Source organism: Heterocephalus glaber, unplaced genomic scaffold (genome assembly GCF_053883595.1).
Source record: "Heterocephalus glaber isolate CG9 unplaced genomic scaffold, H.glaber_assembly_v1.0 deba00001550, whole genome shotgun sequence".
NCBI lineage: Eukaryota > Metazoa > Chordata > Mammalia > Rodentia > Bathyergidae > Heterocephalus > Heterocephalus glaber.
Window position 1 is genome coordinate 10865166 of NW_028258343.1, and position 21539 is coordinate 10886704.

The following is a 21539-nucleotide window of genomic DNA, read 5'->3' on the forward strand; positions in this document are numbered from 1 at the left end:
AAGTCTAAAAGAAAATGTCTTAGTTACTTTTCTCATTGCTGAGACAAAATATCGACACCCAAAGTTAAAGGATGAAAGGTTTATTTAGCTTATAATTTAAGAGGTTTCAGTCCATAATCAGCTGGCTCTGAGGCAGGGTGGCATGGCAGAGAGGCATCATAGAGGAAAAACAGTTCATGGGAGGGCGGGAAGCACTGAGACTCAAGGTGGGGCAGCCTTAATCCTAGCATTGTATTATGAATCAATACCAGCATCACATCCTTGATCCCAGCATCACACACCCTAGATCCAGCCATTTCTGAAAAGCCCCACCTATGACCACAAGGCTTTGGTGAGACATCTAGATACAAGCCATAACAGAAGATAACATGAGATAAATCTAATGATTTTCTCTAAGAAATCTGTGATTGAAAAGTTCTTTGGGGCTTAAAGTGTAGCTCAATGGTAGAACACACATTTAGTTTAAACCCTAGCACCCTCCCTCCAAAAGGTATTGTTAATGCCAGTGATAAGCAACTAATGACATCATACCTAATTCAATTTTTTCCGCATTCCAGAAGTTTTCATCCTCACTTCTTTGTGGTGCCCCTACCTTTGACTTTCTTTGTCATGAAATTGCTGATTTTTATAGTTCAATGAAAAAGTAAAGGTGACAAAGAAGAAATAATTTAGCTCAGCTAACTGCTCTTTTTACAAATAAAAACTCAGTTACATTCTTTCAAAATTTAGACTTCATTGATAACAAAATAATTCTGTTTACAAAGATCTGTTTAAATGTTTTAATTTAGCAAAAATTCCAGATGACTATGAAATAAGAGAGGATATTTCAAAACATTCTTTAACAGTCCTAAACTGATTCTATTTACCAGAGCAAAAAGGAACAAAGGAGAAAATCCACCCAAAAACCCTATTCTATAGTGGAAATTATATAGCATTCTTCTTAGATCCTAAAGAATTTCACACACACATACATTCTTACAAATATTAGTTAGAATATTCCATTTTCACGATTAAAATTTTACTTGACACTATGATTGTAAGTGGGTTCTCGAATACAATAGCTATTTCTAGCTATTTTTAGGAAGAGAGCTAGACTCCCAAACTCAATGCTAGTTTATAATTTTAACATTGTAAAATTGTGGAGAAATATTTCCTATCTAGCCTCCTGTGTCTCAAGCAAATGTCAGTTCCCCTGAGTGCTACCATTGTAAGACATCTCCCTCTACTCTGAGCTCTATTGGAGCTTGTGTCTTCTTAGCTCCATCCCTCCTAAATCAAAGTCTCTTATACCTATTAATGTGTATTTGTGAAAAAACAGAAAAATTAGCAAGCAATATAGTTTAATTTTTAAAAGTGTGGGCTTTGAGACAAACAAAACCAGCTTTGTATCTCATTTCATTTATTCAGCACGTGGCACAGGACAACTGATTTAACCTCTTTCAGCTTTAGCTTCCTCATCTTTTATGGAGACAATGAAACCTTCCTTGTACAGTACTATGAAGATGGAATTGGATAAAATGGTAACACATCTCATAGCACACAGAGGCTCTCAATTACAACATACTTTCCCATCCTATATTCTAACACGTCACTCAGTTCAGTCCTACATTACATCTGGTTGAACTCAGGTCTGTTTCTGGGCTGCAAACTTTTAAAGGCAAAGTCTTGCTCCTCTTTGTATTTCCCACAGAACCTGGGGGATGAGCTCCATATTCTGAGGCTACAGCAACTGTGTGTTGTGCTAAATTGAGGGCTGAACTAGGATCAGACTGAAGCCATGGAACAATGCTTCTGCAGATTCCGGCTCTTTTAGAAATACAGTTCCTCGCATGCCAAATTGGCCTTGAGATAACTCACCATGGTATAAATTAATTTGCACAAAGAAGAATTACTGCCCTAAATTCCTCAGTAACTTATCAGAACACTGTTCCATTTCTCACTGCTGCAGGGGTCAGTCTTATCCCGAGAGGGACAAAACTGAATTCACTACTCTAAGCTGAAGAAACAAGTTCCTCTAGAGCTGGGGATTTAGCTCAGCGGTTCTGCCACCTGCCTTGCAAGTGGAAGGTCCCAAGTTCTATCCCCAGTACCCACCCACCCCACCCCCCAAAAAATAAGTTGTACTAAAAACAGAACTAAGTCAAATAAACTCGAGTTACCAACTCCACCTCATCTCTGATTACCCATGAGACTTTGGGGAAGCTACCTATGCTCATTAAACCTCAATTAAAGCAAAAAGATAATACTTTGTCACATGGGGTTGTTGGGTAGATAAGGAAGGTGATGCTTAGGAGTAGACTTCAACAACTATGAAACAGGATGCAAAATCAAAGCCAAGAAAGCCACTGCTTTGCCCCGTTGAGCTCTTCTGTCACATTCTAGGCTTCCGCCTTTATTCCCTCCTTTGGCAAATGAAGTTCAGTTCAATAGAAAAGCAGTGTGTGTGTATGTGTGTGTTGCGTGCATGTGTACACGTATAAGCATGCATACACATCAGTGATGAAAACCATATAACCTGCTGTCTTTTCTTCTGCATTTCAAAGAGTTAAAATGCACCTAGAAAGTGCTGTTATGAATCTACAACACAATCCATGCAGCAACTGTAAAGCAGGGGACTCTGACTGCAGCAGGGGACTGGGTACATCCTTTTCCAGTCTGACGCTAGAACTGTACTGCACAGCCCAACTGCTTGTGGTGTTTTCTCAGGTGTCAGTTACAGCTTCCTTTGTAAAGTATCTCAAAGGTACAGCCCAAGCAAAGCATAATAGACAGCCCCAGATGAAAGAGGCAGCCTAGAGCAGGACTGAACACCTGCAGTCCTTTCTGTTCAGGTAAGATCTTTGTTTCTAGGTCATTTGACTAACAGAACCTCAGGCTCTTTAAGAAACTGGGTGGAAGGGGAGGCAGGATGGCCAGCTACAGATTGCATATGGAAGAACGAAGCTTCCCAAACTTCTGGTAAAAGTCTTCTTGTGCCCGTCCCAGGGCCTCTTCATCAATGTACACGGCTGGCCTCTTGGCCATGAGGAAGTACTGCACCTTCCTCAGGTTCCAGCCCATCACGTACTGCAGCCACCCGCACACGGCCGCGGCGGAGCGGCCCACCCCGGCATTGCAGTGGACGTACACGGTGTGGCCATTCTCGAGAAGCATGTGCAGGAGGCACACGGCCTGGGGCAGCATCTGCACACGGCCTGGGAGGGAGAAAGCACAGCACAGACATGAGTAACGAAGCCTCCATGTCCCCCAGCTCACGGAGACACCATAGTGCCACGCAGGGTGAGACAGGGATGTGACACTGCTTCACTGCTTAATGTAAATGAAGAAGTGAGACAGGTTTCAAACCCAAGAGTAGTAGAGTGCAAAGAGCATTTCAGAGGCAATGGTCTCTCTGAATCCCCACTGGATATTAGTGCTCTTTTCAGTTACTTCACCCTGGGTGCAAATTTCCTTCCAAAGAGAAGTCAAGTACCACCTATTGTCAGAAGAATGGATTTTTACACCTGTCAGAAGGGCTTGCAGAGATCCAGCCATGACTTCAAAAGATGTCAAAGGAAATTGGTTAAATCCTGTCACCTGAATTTCATTTCATTCAAATGTCCTTCCAAATAAATGTAAAACAAGAAGTAAGTCCATATTGATTGAAGAATCGATCTTTTTCATTGATTGGATAAATGCAATATGAAGCAGAATCTAATATGCTAATTTTCATTTGGCTTAGTGGAATGGCTAACTCAGAGCTGACACATACGGGATAATGGATCCCATCACAATACAGTGAATTCAGAAACTGATTACATTTCTGTCTTTCAGGGCAATCATGACTATAGTTATTGCCGGTTTCTGACTGCTGGTTTGATTATGAGATTATCCAAATGTCTTCCCCTGAGGGGACATGCGATGTCCTGCTGAGCATGGGAGAAGCATCCCACAGTTGTCCTTGTGCTACTGGGTGCCCAGTGCTGCTTCTGCCCCTAGGTCTCACTGCAGAGATATTTAGTGAGTTAGGATTTTTATTTGGTTGGTTGATCTGGAGGGTGGGGGTGATCTTCCGAAGGGAAGGAAAGAGGGAAACTCTAGAGTCCTGGGTTGTAACTATGTGCTTATACCATGGCATTGCCTAGATACTCTCCGTCCTCCACAGAGGGGCACAGTGCCAGAGAAGGATCCTCCAAGGACCGTGGATCCCCATTTCCGTCCCCTTGGGTGACGAAGGGTCTCACCTGCAGATCTTCTCTGACGCTTGCAACTGTCTCACGAGAGCCACTCCAGTAACTTTAGCCTCCCCTCTTTTAATGTCCCCTTTTGAAATGCAAGTGCCCCCAAAGAGCCAAGACAACACACCGGGTCAGGTACAACACCATGGAAGGACAGACTTCATCAAGGAACGCACTGTGGCCTAAAGGCCACCTCAGTCACCATCTCCCAGCTTTGCATGCACAGTGCTCGGAGACAGGTGCAGAGAGGCTGCAGGACGGCAGAGTACCATTCTGGTCTTGCTGCCCATGCTCGGTGAGTCCCTCATGGAGACTTCTAAGCTCCAGGTGGCACCTGGCAGTTTAGGAATGTTTCCACAGGAGTGTGTTTAGGTAGGAAACACTCCTCAGACCCCTCTGTCATTCTCTCCCTCATGCCTGCTGCTGTACTTCCATGCTCTCGCCTGGTCCCTCAGGACATCTGACTTAGGGACACACCTGCTCCATGTGCATCGTGATCTCTTACATCCAAACTGGGCCGTGAATTTTAATTCATCTAGATCTGCACATCTGGCTTCAGGGTGCTCTACGGGTAGGGCTGAGTGAGCTGGCCTTGGTCACAGTGCCCCTCTAGAGGTAAGATACATCCTGGAGACGCAGCAGGGTACAGAGAGTGTCAGATGTGCCAGTGAGGTGCCTCACACTGGGACAGCACTGCGAGTTGGATCCAATTTGTTTCAGGAGACCAGAGGAGGCAAAGCCCCCAAGGTGTGTGTGACTGGCCTAGAGAGGGGTGCCACCTGCTCAACTGTAGAGCTTCTGTCCATGAGGCAGAGTGACGGGTTTGCGCCAGAGATTCCAGGTGGGAAGAGAATCCTACTGACAGCTCTGTGATGCATGGCTTTATCCTGCTTCTGCCATCACCAGCATTAGTTGACAAGTTGGCTGCCAAGGCTGCCTCTCCAAATACTATGTACCTTGGCAGGAAATAAATAAGAATGTTCTTAATGTAGGGTTTCATCAAATGTCCACTCTAAGAATAAAACACAGTGCCCACTGGCAGTAGGAGCCGCTGGACTCATCTTACACAGCACCTGTGTGCCCACGGTACACATGAGGTCTTCTACTGACCCGGGTGAGCAGCTTTTCTAGTGCTTCCAGGCAGAAGGTCGCTAAGGACAGGTCTGCTCTGAATAGCCTAATGATTCACTTCCTTCCTCTCTCTCCTTATCTGTTAGAGGTTATTCAAGAGGCACATGTGCGCTTTACAGGTTAAAAAGGGAAACATGAGCCTGATCTCAGATGTATCCTTCTGAAAGCTCAGCTGCCTCGTGAAGACTCCAAAGGCCCCGGCTTCACACCAGCTTCACCAATGGGACACAGGCACAGGCCGCCTTCTCCCAGAACCGCTGGGCCATCCCACCAAAGGACCATGACATATTTAAGCTACATAGCACATAAATAATTATGAGGGACTGCAAAAAAGGAGCCACCGCTCGGTGTCTACCCGTCTCAGCCTGGTCTCAGCTGGAGCCCTTGTTTATTCTGACCTCTAGTGACTGACGGCACCCTGCTTTGACTGCTGACAAGTAACATTCACTGAGCCCTTTCACCTGCTGTTCTAAACATTCTGCATGAAGCGGCTCATTTACAACCACTGTTTAACAACTATAAGGCCAGTGCTAGTTTTTTTCTCAATTTTTATATGAAGGAAGTAAGGCAGAGGTTTGCCCAGAGTTATTCCCTGAGTACCCACTTGAACCCAGCCACTTTCTCTCACATCTCCGATCTGACTGCTGTACCGTGTTCCTTCCCTAAGTCCCTGGTTTCTGGAACTTGCCATCCCCGTTCTGTTGGTCTGAACTCTGAATCAGTCCCCGGTGCCTACTTACCTGCTCACGCTGTTGTTTCTGCTCCTGTGTAAGTCACATCCTCCCTGAGCTGTAGCATCTCTGCCCTTACCCTAGAGGAGCTCTCTGCACCCAACAGGCCCATATCCTGGCATTGAAATCCATTTTAAGGAGCCTGAGCTAATACGTAACTCACCGAGGGACAACAGGAGGGACCCTGGGTTGGGGCTCACCATGAAACACCCTGCACAACAGAGTCAGCATCAACCAGGGCACCTAAATTCTAGGTTTCCTATGTATAGGCTCCACATATAACTTAATTTAATATGAAGTTTACACTGTTAAAAATAGCAATACCTTAAGATAAGGCAAAAATCCAGATCTTTTTATGTAAAATATTTTAGATTTTAAATCCTGGCAACTAAGTTGAGAAACTAAAACCTATGTAGGTCAAACAAAACCTTCTACCATCTGCGTTTCTCATTTTGGAATTTAAAACAAGCCTTGGATCTCAGTAGCTGCTCAACAAGCACCCATTAAGTGCATAGATAAAAACAAAACAACAGCGAAACAATACCACCTATCTGAGTTACTTCTAGGCCCTCTAATCTAATTTGTGGTCCATTCTTGCTCCAGACTAATCCAACTCTGGAATTATTAGAAGCATCCTGCAAGCATGCACCATCATGTCAAGGTTGTGATAAGAAGTGATGAAGCATTTTGGTAGGTCATTTGGAGCAAGCTGAGGCATTGGAGCCTGAGGTAGGGAAGAAGAAAAAAGTTCTTTATAGGTATGCTGTATCTAAGGATGACAGTGGAAGAAATAATTCATGGTGCAATTTTCAGCCTTTCCACCCCCACATACACACACTTTTTTCCTTACTCCAAGGGCAGAATATGTTATTTTGTTTGAGCATATATTCTTTTTCATCTTTGGAGTGTATTACAGATAAGATTCATTTTTATCTACAAAATCATTTGATATACTCTTAAAGACCTGGGATGAATCTTATAGCTCCAACTTTGTGATTTTCAAAGCCTTTTTATATCAAGTGTCTTATTCTAGTGCTATAAACCAGTAAAATAGAAAGTACTATCCCCAGGCCGGGGATTTTGCGCAATGATTTCACCACCTGCTGCGCAAGCGCAAGGAACTGAGTTTGATCCCCGGTACCGGGAAAAAAAAAGAAAGAAATTACTATCCCCTGTTTTCTGATGCAGGAACTAGCCTGCCAATGTCACACAGCCACCAGGTAAAGATAAGGCTGGAGCCCTGATATTCTGACTCCAAGATCAGTGTCTTTAACAACAGCAGTGCTTGGACCGGGGATTTAGCTCAGTGGTTTCGCCGCCTGCTGCGCAAGCGCAAGGACCCGAGTTCGATCCCTGGTACCAAAAAAAAAAAAAAAAAAAACACAACAACAACGGCAGTGCTGAATTCAGTCTGCTGAGTGACAGGAAAGAACTGAGATTGTGACTACAGAGAGGAGGCTAAGGATTTCAGAAGGGGCACTCCCTCATTCGGGAGGACAGCTTAAATCATCTTCCACACACAGCACTGCATGAGCACGGGTTACTGCTCAGTCTGAATCCTTTCTATGTGCAGGATATTTGAATGAGTGGATTCGGTTCATTTTCTTCAAGGGAGTGTTGGATTTCGGAGATGTTCATTTCTCAGGGGAAAGAAACAAACCAAACTTTAAAGAAAGAAAAAAATAAAAAATCTAAACCACCCCTCTGCGTGTGACAAAGTGTAGAAGAGCAGGAGCCAACAGCACAATCGATTATAACAGGTCTGTGACAGCTGGTGGTGACAGTCGCGCCTAAAAGACTATCTCCTTTCTCAGACTTGATCTGACAGCATTATGCTGTGGCTCAAAGTGCTTCCGAATGGATTTTTCCTTCTAGAATTCTAAAAGTATTCAGCTAGATTAATCTATATATTCACTGTGCTATTATTATAAACCACACAGATTTATCTATTGGTAAAATGTTCACCCGTCACTCAGGAGTGGATGTTAACAGATTACTCCTCCACATTAGGCTCAACCAAAGAAATTCTTTATTTTGGTCTCCTGGTTTCGCTGTCTCAAGTGGCAGTTGTCCTTGTGCAGTCAGCCAGGCTGTGGAACTGCCTCTGCATGCAAGGTGGCCACTGGAGCCTTGTTAGGTGACCCAATGACCTCAAAAGAGCTTTGAGAACAACAACAATGAGTCCTTCGGGATCTTCTCCCTCGGGCATTTACAGATCCCTAAACTATCAACCAAATAACTTATTGGCAAGGCCTTCAGGTCCCCGGTGTGTGGGGTGGAATTCTCCCAGACTATCTCCTATGTTATGCCAATGGGCACCCATGCTACCAAATCAGAATCAAAGTAATGAAAATCAAAATGCTTTCAGGAAACTACAGTCACACTCACCTAATAATTCTGTTTTGAGACCACAGAAACAAATCAGGCAGGGTAAGTATAACCAATATTTAGCCAATGCTCTTCTGTGCAAATAAAGTTCTCAGTTTTTGTTGTTGCTTTTGCTTCTTTTTAAAAATTTTTCTTGAAATTTTACACAATATCCTAGGAACAGACATTGAGGATCACAACCCCAGGAAGCAAAGCAGAATGAACCCATCTAGCATGACAAGAAATTAAATGGAAAGGGCGAGAACCCAACAAAAAGAAAAACTCATGGCAATGACAAGTCAATATGTTTCAGTTATAACCATCAATGTTAATGGTCTCAATTCACCAATCAAAAGAAATAGACTGGCAGAATGGGTCAAGAAGCAAAATCCAACAATATGCTGCATACAAGAAACACACTTAATTCAAAAGGAAACTCATAGACTGAAAGTTAAAGGGTGGAAAACAATACTCCATGTGACAGGAACCCGAAAAAAAGCAGGAGTAGCTATCCTCTTGGCATATCAAGTAGATTTCAAACCAACACTGAATAAAAGAGATGAAGAAGATCACTACATCCTTGTAAAGGGAAGAATCCAAGAGGAAGAGATGACAATCATAAATATCTATGCACCAAACACTAGTGCACCCAACTATATAAAACAAATACTAACGGACATGAAAAAGCCATATATGCACTAATACAATTGTAGTGGGGGACCTCAACACCCCACTGTCACAGATAGATCAACTAGACTAAAAATAAGTAATGAAATACTAGAACTCAATCGAACTCTTGAACAAATGAACTTAACAGATGTTTACAGAGTCTTCCACCCCACAAAATCAGAATACACATTCTTCTCAGCTGCACATGGGTCATTCTCAAAAATAGACCACATGCTCACACATAGAACATGTTTAAGTAAGTGCAAAGGAATTGAAGTTATCCCCTGTATATTATCAGACCATAGTGCAATGAAAATGGAGATTCATAGCAAAAGAAACTCAAAAAATGTCATAAACACGTGGAAATTGAACAACACGCTTCTGAATAACCAATGGGTCACAGAGGAAATTAAAGAAGAAATCAGACAGTTCCTTCAATTAAATGACAATGACAATACAACATAAAGAATCTATGGGACACAATGAAAGCAGTCTTAGGAGGGAAATTCATAGCAGTGAATATGCATATTAGGAAAACAGAACGAGCCCAATTAAACAACCTGATGCTGAACCTCAAGCTTCTAGAAAAAGAAGAACAGGACAACCCCAAAGCTCATAGAAGGGAGGAAATTATAAAGATCAGAGGAGATATCAATGCAATGGAGACTAAGAGAACGATACAAAAAAATCAATGAAGCCAAGAGTTGGTTCTTCGAAAGAATCAACAAAATTGACAAACCTTTAGCCAACCTTGTCAGAAAAAGGAAAGAAAAGGCCCAAATCCATGCAATTAGGAATGAAAAGGGTGAAACTACAACAGACCCAGCAGAAATCCAGAGGGTCATCAATACCTACTTCCAGAACCTATACGCCAATAAGATGGACAACACAGAAGAACTGGACAGATTCCTAGATACATATGAATTACCAAAGTTGAATGAAGAAGACCTAAAAATTCTGAACAACCCAATATCAACCAATGAAATTGAAAATGTAATTAAAAACTTATCAACTAAGAAAAGCCCGGGCCCTGATGGCTTCACTGCTGAATTCTACAAGACATTTAGAGAGGAACTACTGCCACTACTGTTTAAACTCTTCAATGAAATTGAAAGGGAAGCAATATTCCCAAATTCATTCCTGGAAGCAAGCATCACCTTGATCCCCAAAGCAGAGAAAGACCCAACCAAAAAGGAGAACTATAGGCCAATCTCACTAATGAACATAGATGCAAAAATCCTTAATAAGATAATGGCAAACAGAATGCAGAAGATCATCAAGAAGATCATACACCCTGATCAAGTGGGATTCATCCCAGGGATGCAGAGATGGTTCAATATATGAAAATCAATCAATGTAATACACTATATCAATAGAGCCAAGGACAAAAACCAGATGATTATCTCCATAGATGCAGAAAAAGCATTTCACAAAATCCAACATGCATTTATGATAAAAACCCTACAAAAAGTTGGAATAGATGGTCTCTACCTCAAACTGATAGAAGCCATCTATGAAAAACCAACAGCCAATATCATACTAAATGGTCAAAAACTGAAATCCTTCACACTAAAACCAGGAACAAGACAAGGATGTCCACTATCACCACTCTTGTTCAATATAGTTCTGGAAACATTAGCCATGGCAATTAGACAAGAGAAAGAAATAAAAGGAATAAAGATAGGTAATGAAGAAGTCAAATTGTCATTATTTGCAGATGACATGTTACTCTATATAGAAGATCCCAAGAACTCCACCAAAAGTCTTCTAGACTTAATAACCAAATTCAGTCAAGTAGCTGGTTACAAGGTCAACACACAAAAATCAATAGCTTTCCTCTACACCAATGACAGACTCACTGAGAGAGAAATAGGGCAAATAATTCCTTTCACAATAGCATCCAAAACACTGAAATACCTAGGAATCAACCTAATGAAAGAAATCAAAGACCTCTTCTCTGAAAACTATGGCAATCTGAAAAGAGAGATTGAAGATGATATCAGAAAATGGACAGACATCCCCTGCTCCTGGGTAGGAAGGATTAATATAGTGAAAATGGCCATACTTCCAAAACTCCTATATAGATTTAATGCAATTCCAATTGAGATCCCAGCAGCATACTTCATAGACCTCGAGAAAACAATCCAAAAATTCATTTGGAACAAGAAGAGACCCAGAATAGCAAAAGCAATTCTAGGTAACAGAGACATGGCAGGGGGTATCATAATCCCCAACCTGCAACTCTACTACAAAGCTACTGTGATAAAAACAGCATGGTACTGGCAAAGAAACAGACTTGAGGACCAGTGGAACACATTAGAAGATGCAGAAACAACACCAGACACACTCAGCCATCTCATCTTCGACAAAGGAGCCAAACACCTTCACTGGAGGAAAGATAGCTAGCCTCTTTAATAAATGGTGCTGGAAAAACTGGGCTTCAACTTGCCAAAGATTAAAACTAGACCTATATCTCTCACCATGCACTAAACTAAAATCAAAATGAATTAAAGATCTAAATATTTAAATAGAAACTCTGAACCAGTTGGAACAGAGGTTAGGTAGAACCCTTGAAGACATTGGTGTAGGAAAAGATTTTATGAACAAAACCTCAGTTGCATGTGAACTAGCACAAAAAATCAACAAATGGAATCTCTTCTTATTAAAAGGCTTCTGCACAGCAAGAGAGACCACCAGCAGTGTGAAGAGACAACACACAATGTGGGAAAAAATCTTCACCTGCTCTTCCTCAGACAAAGGTCTACTATCTTGGATCTATAAAACACTTAAAAAGATCAGACCTCCCAAATTTGAAGACCCAATCCGAAAATGGGCATCTGAAATGAACAGACATTTCTCACACAAAGAAGTAGAAATAGCAAATAAATACATGAAAAAATGTTCAACATCACTGGTCATTTGAGAGATGCAAACGAAAACAACGCTGAGATTCCACTTCACTCCAGAAAGAATGGCTGCTATCATGAAATCAACCAATAACAAATGCTGGTGGGGCTGTGGGGAAAGAGGAACCCTGCTCCACTGCTGATGGGAGGGTAGACTGGTGCAACCACTGTGGAAATCAGTATGGAGATATCTCAAAGAACTAGGATTGGAAGTCCCATTTGACCCAGCTATTCCACTGCTGGGGATCTTCCCCAAAGAATTAAAAGAATCATACCACAGTGATATATGTGCATCCATGTTCATAGCAGCACAGTTTGTAATAACTAAAACTTGGAAACAGCCCAAATGCCCATCAACTGGAGACTGGATAAAGAAAATGTGGTTTTTTTATAAAATGGAGTACTACTCAGCCATAAAAAATGAGAAATTAGAGACATTTATAGCTAAGTGGATGCACATTGAGGCGATACTCTTAAGTGAAATAAATAGGACACACATGTGTAAACACCCAATAGTTTCTCTGGTGTGAGAAACCGAAAGTGAATAAGGACTAAATGTATAATAGGTAATGTGAAATAGGAAGAAAAGGGGCAAAGGGGAAAAAAGTGGGAGGGCTAGGGGAAAGGATAGAAGGGAATGAGATTAATATGAGAAAATGGAAAAATAGGAACAAAATCTTTGTAAATAGGGAGGACTGGAGGGGTTGAAGGGAGGGCTGGGCAAGGGTGAAAAATAAGAACGAAGAGAGACTATGTAAAGGTGCAAATCTCCAATGATGAATGTCATTAAACTGTATACCTAAAATGTACCAATGATTAGAATGGATAATCGATAATGTAAAATAGGAAGAAAAGGTCCAAAGGGGTAGGGGTAGTGGGAGGGGCAGGGGAAAGGAAAGAAGGGAAAGGAAAAATGCTGAGAAATGGAAAAAATGGAAATAAAGTCTTTGTAAATAGGGAAGGGTGGAGGGCATGAAGGGAGGGCTAGGAATAGGGAAAAAATAAGAACCAAGATGCATTATGTAAAGGTACGATTCCCAATGAGAAATGTAATTGTGTTGTATACCTACAATGTACCAATAAAAGAATTTAATACAAAAAAAAAATTTCTTGAGAAAGGGCAGTGCTCTTAAGACTAAATCATGCTTTCTTGGATCAAATTACCAACAGGAATATCCAAACTGTCGATAACTCTCCCTAACTTCACCAAAAAAATTATACCCCATCCTCAGTGACAGCTCAGACTGATGCACAGAGGGGCCCGGCGTGGCCAGGAGGTCTATGCAAAGGACTGAGTGAGCAGGGACGCTCCCTACACTCCTCAAGGTCTCTTGTGGACCACTGGCTGTTGGGAAGCTTAGCCGCCCCCCCCCGCCCCGCCCCGACTTATGGCTTTGCATAGCTCCAGCTGATCACACACACGAGGGCCTGAATTCATGTCAGTGTACAGAATCTGCATGAAGAGCAGGTGTGCGATTGTAGGGAGAAGCTTCCTTGTCTGGTCTCTGAAGCAGTGTTCTGAATCAGGTTGCCAACCCTGAAATTCAGCCTGTTCCTTCTAGTTCTGTGACCTGAGCAGGTTACTTAACATTTTGTATCTCAATTTCTTACTCTGCAAACTAGAGATAACTACAATACTGCCCAGAGTCTTGTTGGGAGAATTAAGTGAGTTAATGCATGTAAATTTCTTAGGAATGTTTGATGCATAACATATATGGCAGGTAAGAGGGCTGACAATCTGGTTCCCTAGCTAGGCATCACTGCCTGCCTTATTTCCCCCAGAACAGCAAGTCACCGAACTTCTGTAGCCTGTGCCATTTCCACGGCTCTCTGCTGCCCCCTGCTGATACACTGTTGATACTATCAGTACAACTTGGTTTTCTCGGCTGTAGATCATTTCGTCCACTCCTTTCAACAGGCTATCAGGCTGTTACATTATACCAAATAAGCAAGTGGAGATATAGATCATTCCTCTTAAATCCTATGCCTCTGGCCACGGTCTGTTTCTTCCTCCTAGTATGCATTTCCTCCCTTCACATCTCCCTGTCAAAGCTATGCCTACCGCAAGGCCCACGGCATTCACAGCTTCCCCGGGTTCCTTCAGAGTGGGGCTCCTCCGAGGACATAACCCTCCCAGGCACGTGACTCATGCCTCTCTCACTCCATTCTTCTACGAGCTGTGATTAGTTCTGAAGTTGAGTTACTGCCTCTTACCATTAGATCAAAACCATGCCTTATTTGTCTGCTTTCTCAGGAGCACCCAAGTCGCACAATTAATTCCCTTTCCACAAACACCTGCTTCACCAGAACTTGTGCGATCAATTCAGACTCAGTAGCATTCATCAGCCCGGCTGCTGTATGTGTGATTCCTCTCACATCGTCTCCCACACGAACTGTGGCACTCACTTCCTCAGTGACCCCCCCACCCCACCCCAGACCATCTCCAATTCATTCTCCATGCTGCAATCAAAGTGCACTCTGGGAGAAAAAAGACGCAGCTGGGCAAATTCTACACTTGTGCCTCCTTGTCGTTGCCGTAGGACTGTATAAAGTCCTAGGTGTAGCACAAATCCCGGTAGAGCTCTCCCCTGAGCTCTCCTCTTCTTCTCAGACCTGCAGCCACACTGGTCTTCGAGCTCCTGCAACACATCTCACCCTCTCCTGCCACAGGGGTCTTCTAACTACTCCTTTTTGGGACAGTGTCTCCTACTTCACTCTTCCCCCCAGTCTGCACTCAGGCCTTACCTCAAACATGACTTGCTGAGAAAATTACTTCCTAGATTATCTGTACACGCTCTCATAACAGTATCTATGTATCTAACAAGACAACTCATCGTGGGCTTCAATTTCTATTTACTTATTTGATTAATGTTTGTCATCCCTAAAGGACTATAAGCTTCATGGTGACAGGAGTTGAATCTGTCTGTCTTTACCACTGTGTAACTAGCCACGGTATAATGCCACATATACAATAAATATACAGAATCTTAGTCCAAGAGTCACAAGATATATATTAAATGTATTAAAGTTAAAGTCTTATATTTATTCCATGTCTACCATTTGTATTTAAGATGTTCAATTACAGATAGACAGTAATGGTTTCTCGGACACACTCAGCAAGAGTCAGTGTCACTTCTGATCTTACCTTCAGTACTCATGTCTGCTGTTGGCATCCAGATGTAGACCAAGCCTTCTTCTTTATACAGTCTAATCATAGTGTCAGGGGTCATGGGTTCAGGGTAGCGGTTGCAGCCTGAAGAATTCTGGACAATATCGCTTTCCGTCTGGAAATTCATGACAGCTGTAATCCCCAGTTCATGCTTCAGTTTGATGGTCACATGTTCCACTTGCCGAGGGCAGCTACCCAGCCAGATATTTGGTAGAATTCTAGCGAGAACATATGGGGTCAGCGATTATTGTTGTTCTGATCTGAAGTCTAAAGAACTGCATATAAATAAAATAGTGTTAAAATGCAATTAACCTTTCAATCCGGTACAAGAAAAGCTGGATTTTTAAGGACATGAAGAGTAATACTATTATTGTAGTAAAGAGTACTAGAATTGCTGGTGTGCGGAAAACAAAAAATTCAATTAACTAGGATGCCAGGAAATACCAGGCAACAGCAAATCAAATTTAGCAGCACATTACAATAAGTTCACCAAGTTGTATTTATTCCATGAACCTATGAAATGCACAACACCCATGAACACATTTCAAATACTAGCCAATTATAGGTGAAAACAACTATAATTATCTCAATAAATTCTGAAAAACACTTGCTAAATACAGCAGTCATTCCTGTTTAAAACTCTGCATATAAAAACTTCAAAAAGTACAAGGCATTTCAAATATGCCAAAGAGCAGAAACTAACAAAAACCAAGCTTCTTTTAAATAAAATCAAAATCAAGATTAATTCCATTAATACCTATTATTTTTTGTTTCATCTGATGCTAGGTAAGAAAAGGAATATCAATATTACTACCATAAAAATAGAGAAAATATTATCACTTTTTTCAAGTACGATTGTACACCTGAAAGTTGCCCTAAGGCAGAACCCACATTCAGAGTTTCTGATCCAGTAGGTCTCAGCTGAGTACAAGGATGTGGATTTCCAGTAAGGTCCCGGATGACAATAAAACCACTGGCTCAGGGTCCACACCTTGAGAAGTACTTCACTGAGCGATTTGAGTATACAACACAAGTTATATGAAGTATTTAAATGATTCGGATCAAGACAACTGGGTGAAGGAAAATATACAAAAATCAATACCTTCTTTTACTAGGAAGAAATAGAGCAGGGGGAAATCTTATTCAAAAATAGTAACAAACTATAAAGCATGTAGGAGTACATTTAAACAAAAAGATCAAAGAAATTTTATTTTTATTTATTTATTTTTATACCGGGGATTGAACTTGGGACCTTGCACTTGCAAGGCAGGCAGCGGAACCACTGAGCTAAATCCCCGGCCCAGATCAAAGAAATTTTAATGGAGAATATTTAAAAACAACAAAATCTAGAGACATACCATACTCTTTAATTGAAAGACAATATCACAGAATGTAAAAATTACACAAATGTAAATGTTTTACAAGTTAATATATAAATTTGAAGCATATTATTATAATTTACTGCACATAACATGTATCATCTTGTTCACTTATTATTTCACATGCATGTATTCTCTCCAGAACCAATGACTGAATCCTACACTTGAAATTTCACTTGAATCATGCCACCTACAGCTTAACTCAGGTCATGATAGGGCATTCAGAGATGAGTCATTAGATAACTATGGTATACCTTACTGTTGCTCACCAGTATTCCCTTCCAGGGATGCAGGACTAAATGTCCCCTCTGTTTCAGAATTAGACACGGCCATTCGACTTGCTTTGCTCAGTCAAGTGTGAGCTGAAGTAACACGTGCCATTCCTGGGGCACATATATAAGACTGCGCGCATGACTCTCAATGCTCTCTGTTTCCCCGCTGAAAGGATCATGAAAGCACCTGTGGGAGCTGAGCTGCTGGAAGACTGACTGGAGCCACCAGGAACAGCAAGCTACCTTAGCGAGAAGAGCTGGGCGGAGAACAGCGTGCTGTGCTGAGGCAGTTTGGCCATTGTTAGCACAGCATAATACGCCTGATTCTAACACAATGCCTGAACAATACATTGCTTGCAATTTCTAATATACAGGGAAAAGACTGAGTGAGAGATTACATTTTTTGATAGTTCCTCACGTGAGTTTTGAACAGTGGTTCCCTTCTGGGCCAATTTTACTCTGCAGCTATTTGGCAAACACTATGGAGACATTTTGGATCTTCCCACTAGGTAGTGCTATGTGCGTGTATCCAGTGGATTAACACTGGGGATCCTGCTGAGACACCTACGGGTCGCCACAACAAAGAGCTACTAATCCAAAATATCAGTAATGCCTAGGTTTGGGAGAATAAAAGTGATGTAGAACTCCTTACAATTCATTCAGAGGAAGGGAATGTGGAACAGGAGTTAAGATGAATGTATCTGGAGCAGCGAGTTTGACTCATCAGTTATTTGATCTGACAAGAACACGATAGACCAGATCGTATTTTTGTGTGTATGTATATATATAAAGGAAGATACAGGGAGTAAAACTAAAGTGTTATATTAGGCAATTGTATAGGACTGTATCACTTTTAATGTGGTATAACAGAAAGAGTACTACCACAAGCCAGAAGAAAACAGGTTTCAAATGCCAGTTCTACCACAATATTTCCAATAACAACTGGTAGTAATTTTCTGATGTTAGGCCAAGTTATTTATTATCACTAAGATTTTGTTGTGCTCATTTTTAGAATGATATTAAAAGTAACTAAGTCACAGGATTTTTTAAGAAGTAAATTCAATTAAATGATTATTTGAATGGGACTAGCTTTAGTGGATGTACAGTTTATCAGATATTTCCAACTTTTTCATAACATATTTGACTCTTTTGCCAAATATACTAGAAGTTAGAGGCCATAGTTAAGAAATGAGTATGAAATGATTCTTTGGAGCAAGGTGTTAAGAACCTGGGAGACAGAGAACTCTGTCTTAAACTCTGTAAACAAGCACTACATTCAAGCATAGGGGATTAAAATTACAAAGTGAATTGCACTGAGCCATTGTATAGAATGTGGAGATAAGGACTAGCCTCGAAGGAAACAAGAAAATTGGTGGATTCTGCTTAATCAGACAACTAAAGTCCCCTTTATATGCATCCTATTTCAGTGTGTTTTCTAACAGTAGATGATCTATTTCTAGTTACAGGATACACTAGAGATAACAAGATGCATGATATACTTTCTAAATAGCAATTAAACTCTCACTTATCACAAGAGAATAATTTGACACCATTAAAAGTCCATTTGTAGCCAGGCATGGTGATACATGCCCATATTCCCAGCACTGAGGCTGGAGGCTGAGGCAGAAGGATCACAAGTTCAAGTCCAGCATGGGCAATTTAGCATTAGTGAGATGCTGTTTTAAAATAATTCCTTTTTATGTCTGGAGATTTAGCTCAGTGGTGTCGCTCCCTGCTGCGCAAGCACAAGGACCCTAGTTTGATCCCCAGTACCAAAAAATAATAATAATAATTCTTTTTTAAAGGGCAGAATGTAACTTAGTGGACATGCCCTGAGTTCAGTCCCCAGTACTGTGGGGGAAAAAATCCACTTGTACTCATTTCATTCCATAGCTAGTCTTTCATTGATGTCAGTGGTGGTTTACATAATTTTTAATATCAGAATTTTTATAAGGTGAAAAGGAAGCTTGTTATAATATGAAATTTAGAGAATAAATATCCTGATAATTTAGTTTTAATTTAAGGCCTCAGAAAATTCAAAGATACAGTGAAGGAACCGAAGTTCTATCTTTAAATTACAGTATATTATAAATTACATTGTAAAACTTCTAAGGAATTATTTTATGAACAATTTACCATGGATTATGAATTAGCTCTCAGTGTTTTGGCTGCTCTACTATAGGTTATTTGGAAAGTTCAGAGAAGACATTGTGCTAAATCAGTCAACCAGGCGGAAGCTCCCAAACCCGACCCTGCATGCACCTTACATGAGGCGCCTTTGTAGGAGCATCTATTCCCAGGATGCATCCCAGAGTCATGCCACAGGGGCTCTGGAGGGAGGCCTATGGTCCTGTGGACTTTTGTTGTTATTATTGTTGTTTTAGAAAATAAGCAAATTACCTATGCAGCCAGATTTCAGACCTACTAAACTGGCAGGGCTCAATAAGCAGATAAGAGAAGCTTAGTATATAGTTCTCCATACCTTTCAAAAGCAGTAAAGACTTGGCGATGAGAGACGTGGACTAAAAATGATTCTTGAACATAGAATGAGGAATGGGAACTTTAATGAGAAAGTAGTTAAGAGAGAGAATGTGTGCGCCAACATTTGTTGTAAAGAATCTTCTAAAAAAAGTATAAACTGCCGGGGATTTAGCTCAGTGGCACTGTGCCTGCCTTGCAAGCACAAGGTCCTGAGTTCGATCCCCAGTACCAAAAAATAAGTAAGTAAATAAATAAAATAAAATAAAAAGTCAAAACTAAATCTCGTGTGAGTGGTGACAAAATTTAATATTGTTATAGCTAATATTTAATAGTTATTAAGAATGAAATTATACAGAAAAAACTTCTATTTTTACTATTTCTGATGTGATGCAACAAAACTAGATTTAAATAAAATACATTCCAGTACTATTACAACTTAGCTAAACACCAGGGAAAGTAAATGGGAGGCTGACATTCTGGAACCTTACTTTCTTAGACTGCACATCACAATCAATTGAATTCATTTGAGTGACTGGATTTGTGGTTGCAGGTCGTCACTTCACAACGCTACACCATCTGCTTCACCTGTCAGCCCAAGGCCAGTGGTACAACAGCTACTGAAGCATATGACTCACAGCACTTGCTCCACCTCAGCTGTCAATCAAAGCAGGCCTCACTGCCCATAATGAGGCCGTCAGGCAGAATGAGAATCCACACACTTAGGTTCGCTGAACACCTCAGGATATTGACAGAAGGGGCTGGGTGGAAAGGACAAGAGATACCAGAGACAAGTCCATTATATGGACTTCACTTTGGTGCCATCACACATGGCAGAGAGAAATGGCAGACTAATCTTCCCCTGAAGGCGAAAATTAGCATTAGTTTGTGTCTGTAGAGGCAAACGATTAGTTACACAGCAGGGAAAGTGGAAGTGATGTACGAACACGGGATTTTGCTTATTTATCACACCAAGAGAACACAGTTACAGAGTTTTAGTGCCCTCTTCCTAGCTGTATCAACAGAGCACCATTTCAAAAACAAAACAGATTCTGCTGAGGCTCTTTTCAAAATCCAGCAAAGGATTTAGGAGCAAAAAAGAATGAAAAAAAAACATAGTACATTTCCTAACTTGTATAAATTGTGCTACCTTTACCTTATTTAATATTTTATGGGCAATTCAATGTGAAATTAAAATGTGACTTGACTATTAAATAATGAGTAATGAAAAAAAGTCCCTCCATCCTTTAATTTAGGTCTCGTTAACGAGAAAGCAAAAGAAACATCAAAATCAACCTCTAAGCGCCAAGCTTCATTAGCACACATAGCTTTTTCTGCTAAAAATTATTCCTCTAGCACTGAGTGTGAAATTATTAATGTCAAAGTTCAACCGCAAAAGGGTGCTTGTAACAGGCTCCAATTAAGACTGGATAACTGCTCAAAGATACATTCCAATTTGGAGAGTGATACTAACTAACTCCTTTATTAAAGCATAGTTGTATTATAGTTTGTTATAGGTCACAGACTATTGTGTAGATATAGCACGTGCTAGTTTCTGTAAGAGCAATTAGTTTCCTATATTTTTTAGATGTGCTATACACTTTATAGCCAAATGAAGCAAATAATTTTGACTGTTTTTATTGCCTATATTACTAAGTTCCATGTCATTAGTTAATTAATTATGAAGGCATCTTGTGGGCTGATTTGTGCTCCCAAAAACTCAATATTGAAGTCCTGATTTCCAGCTCCTCAGAATGTGACCTAAGAGGTGGGGTCACTACGGAAGCAATCGAGCTAAACTGAGGGCATCCAGGAGGCACTAACCCAACCTAATACAATTAGTGTCCTTCGAAGAAGGGGGAAATAGGACACAGACACAAGCCAAGGAGAAGGGCCTGGAACAGAAGGCACCAACCCTCCAGATGCCTGGATCGTGACGTTTCAGCATCCAGGAGCATGAAGCACATTTCTGTTGTGTAGGCCACTGAGTTTATGGCACTTTGTCAGGGCAGCCTTAGGGAGCTAATAAAGGTCTAAACATGCAAGCTTAAAATACATCCGTGCCATCATTCACATTCTTCAAATACCAGTACATCAAATGTACTTAAAACGTTTAACAGATACTTTTCACCATTTATCCTAATATGTGGAATTCTACAGATCCCACTACCATGTGATTGTGGTGCCCCAAATGTTCTCTTAAATACAATAATGCTCACC

General features: G+C 41.0%; 1 protein-coding gene across 3 annotated transcripts in view; it reads right to left on the bottom strand.

Moving 5' to 3' along the window:
• The window catches only part of Epm2a (EPM2A glucan phosphatase, laforin), a 212295-nt gene that overhangs the window by 120686 nt on the left and 70070 nt on the right, over positions 1 to 21539 (bottom strand). The window contains exons 3-4 of one of the 3 annotated variants that reach the window (XM_087190267.1): positions 15167 to 15408; positions 65 to 3194 (exon numbers count right to left, since the gene is read on the bottom strand). In XM_087190267.1, coding sequence (XP_087046393.1) covers positions 2917 to 3194; positions 15167 to 15408 — 520 coding nt within the window. In that variant the 3' untranslated portion in view covers positions 65 to 2916. Of the gene's footprint in view, positions 1 to 64; positions 3195 to 15166; positions 15409 to 21539 lie in introns of those variants that run through there. The other 2 variants (XR_015442628.1, XM_087190268.1) reach the window with 2 other exon arrangements.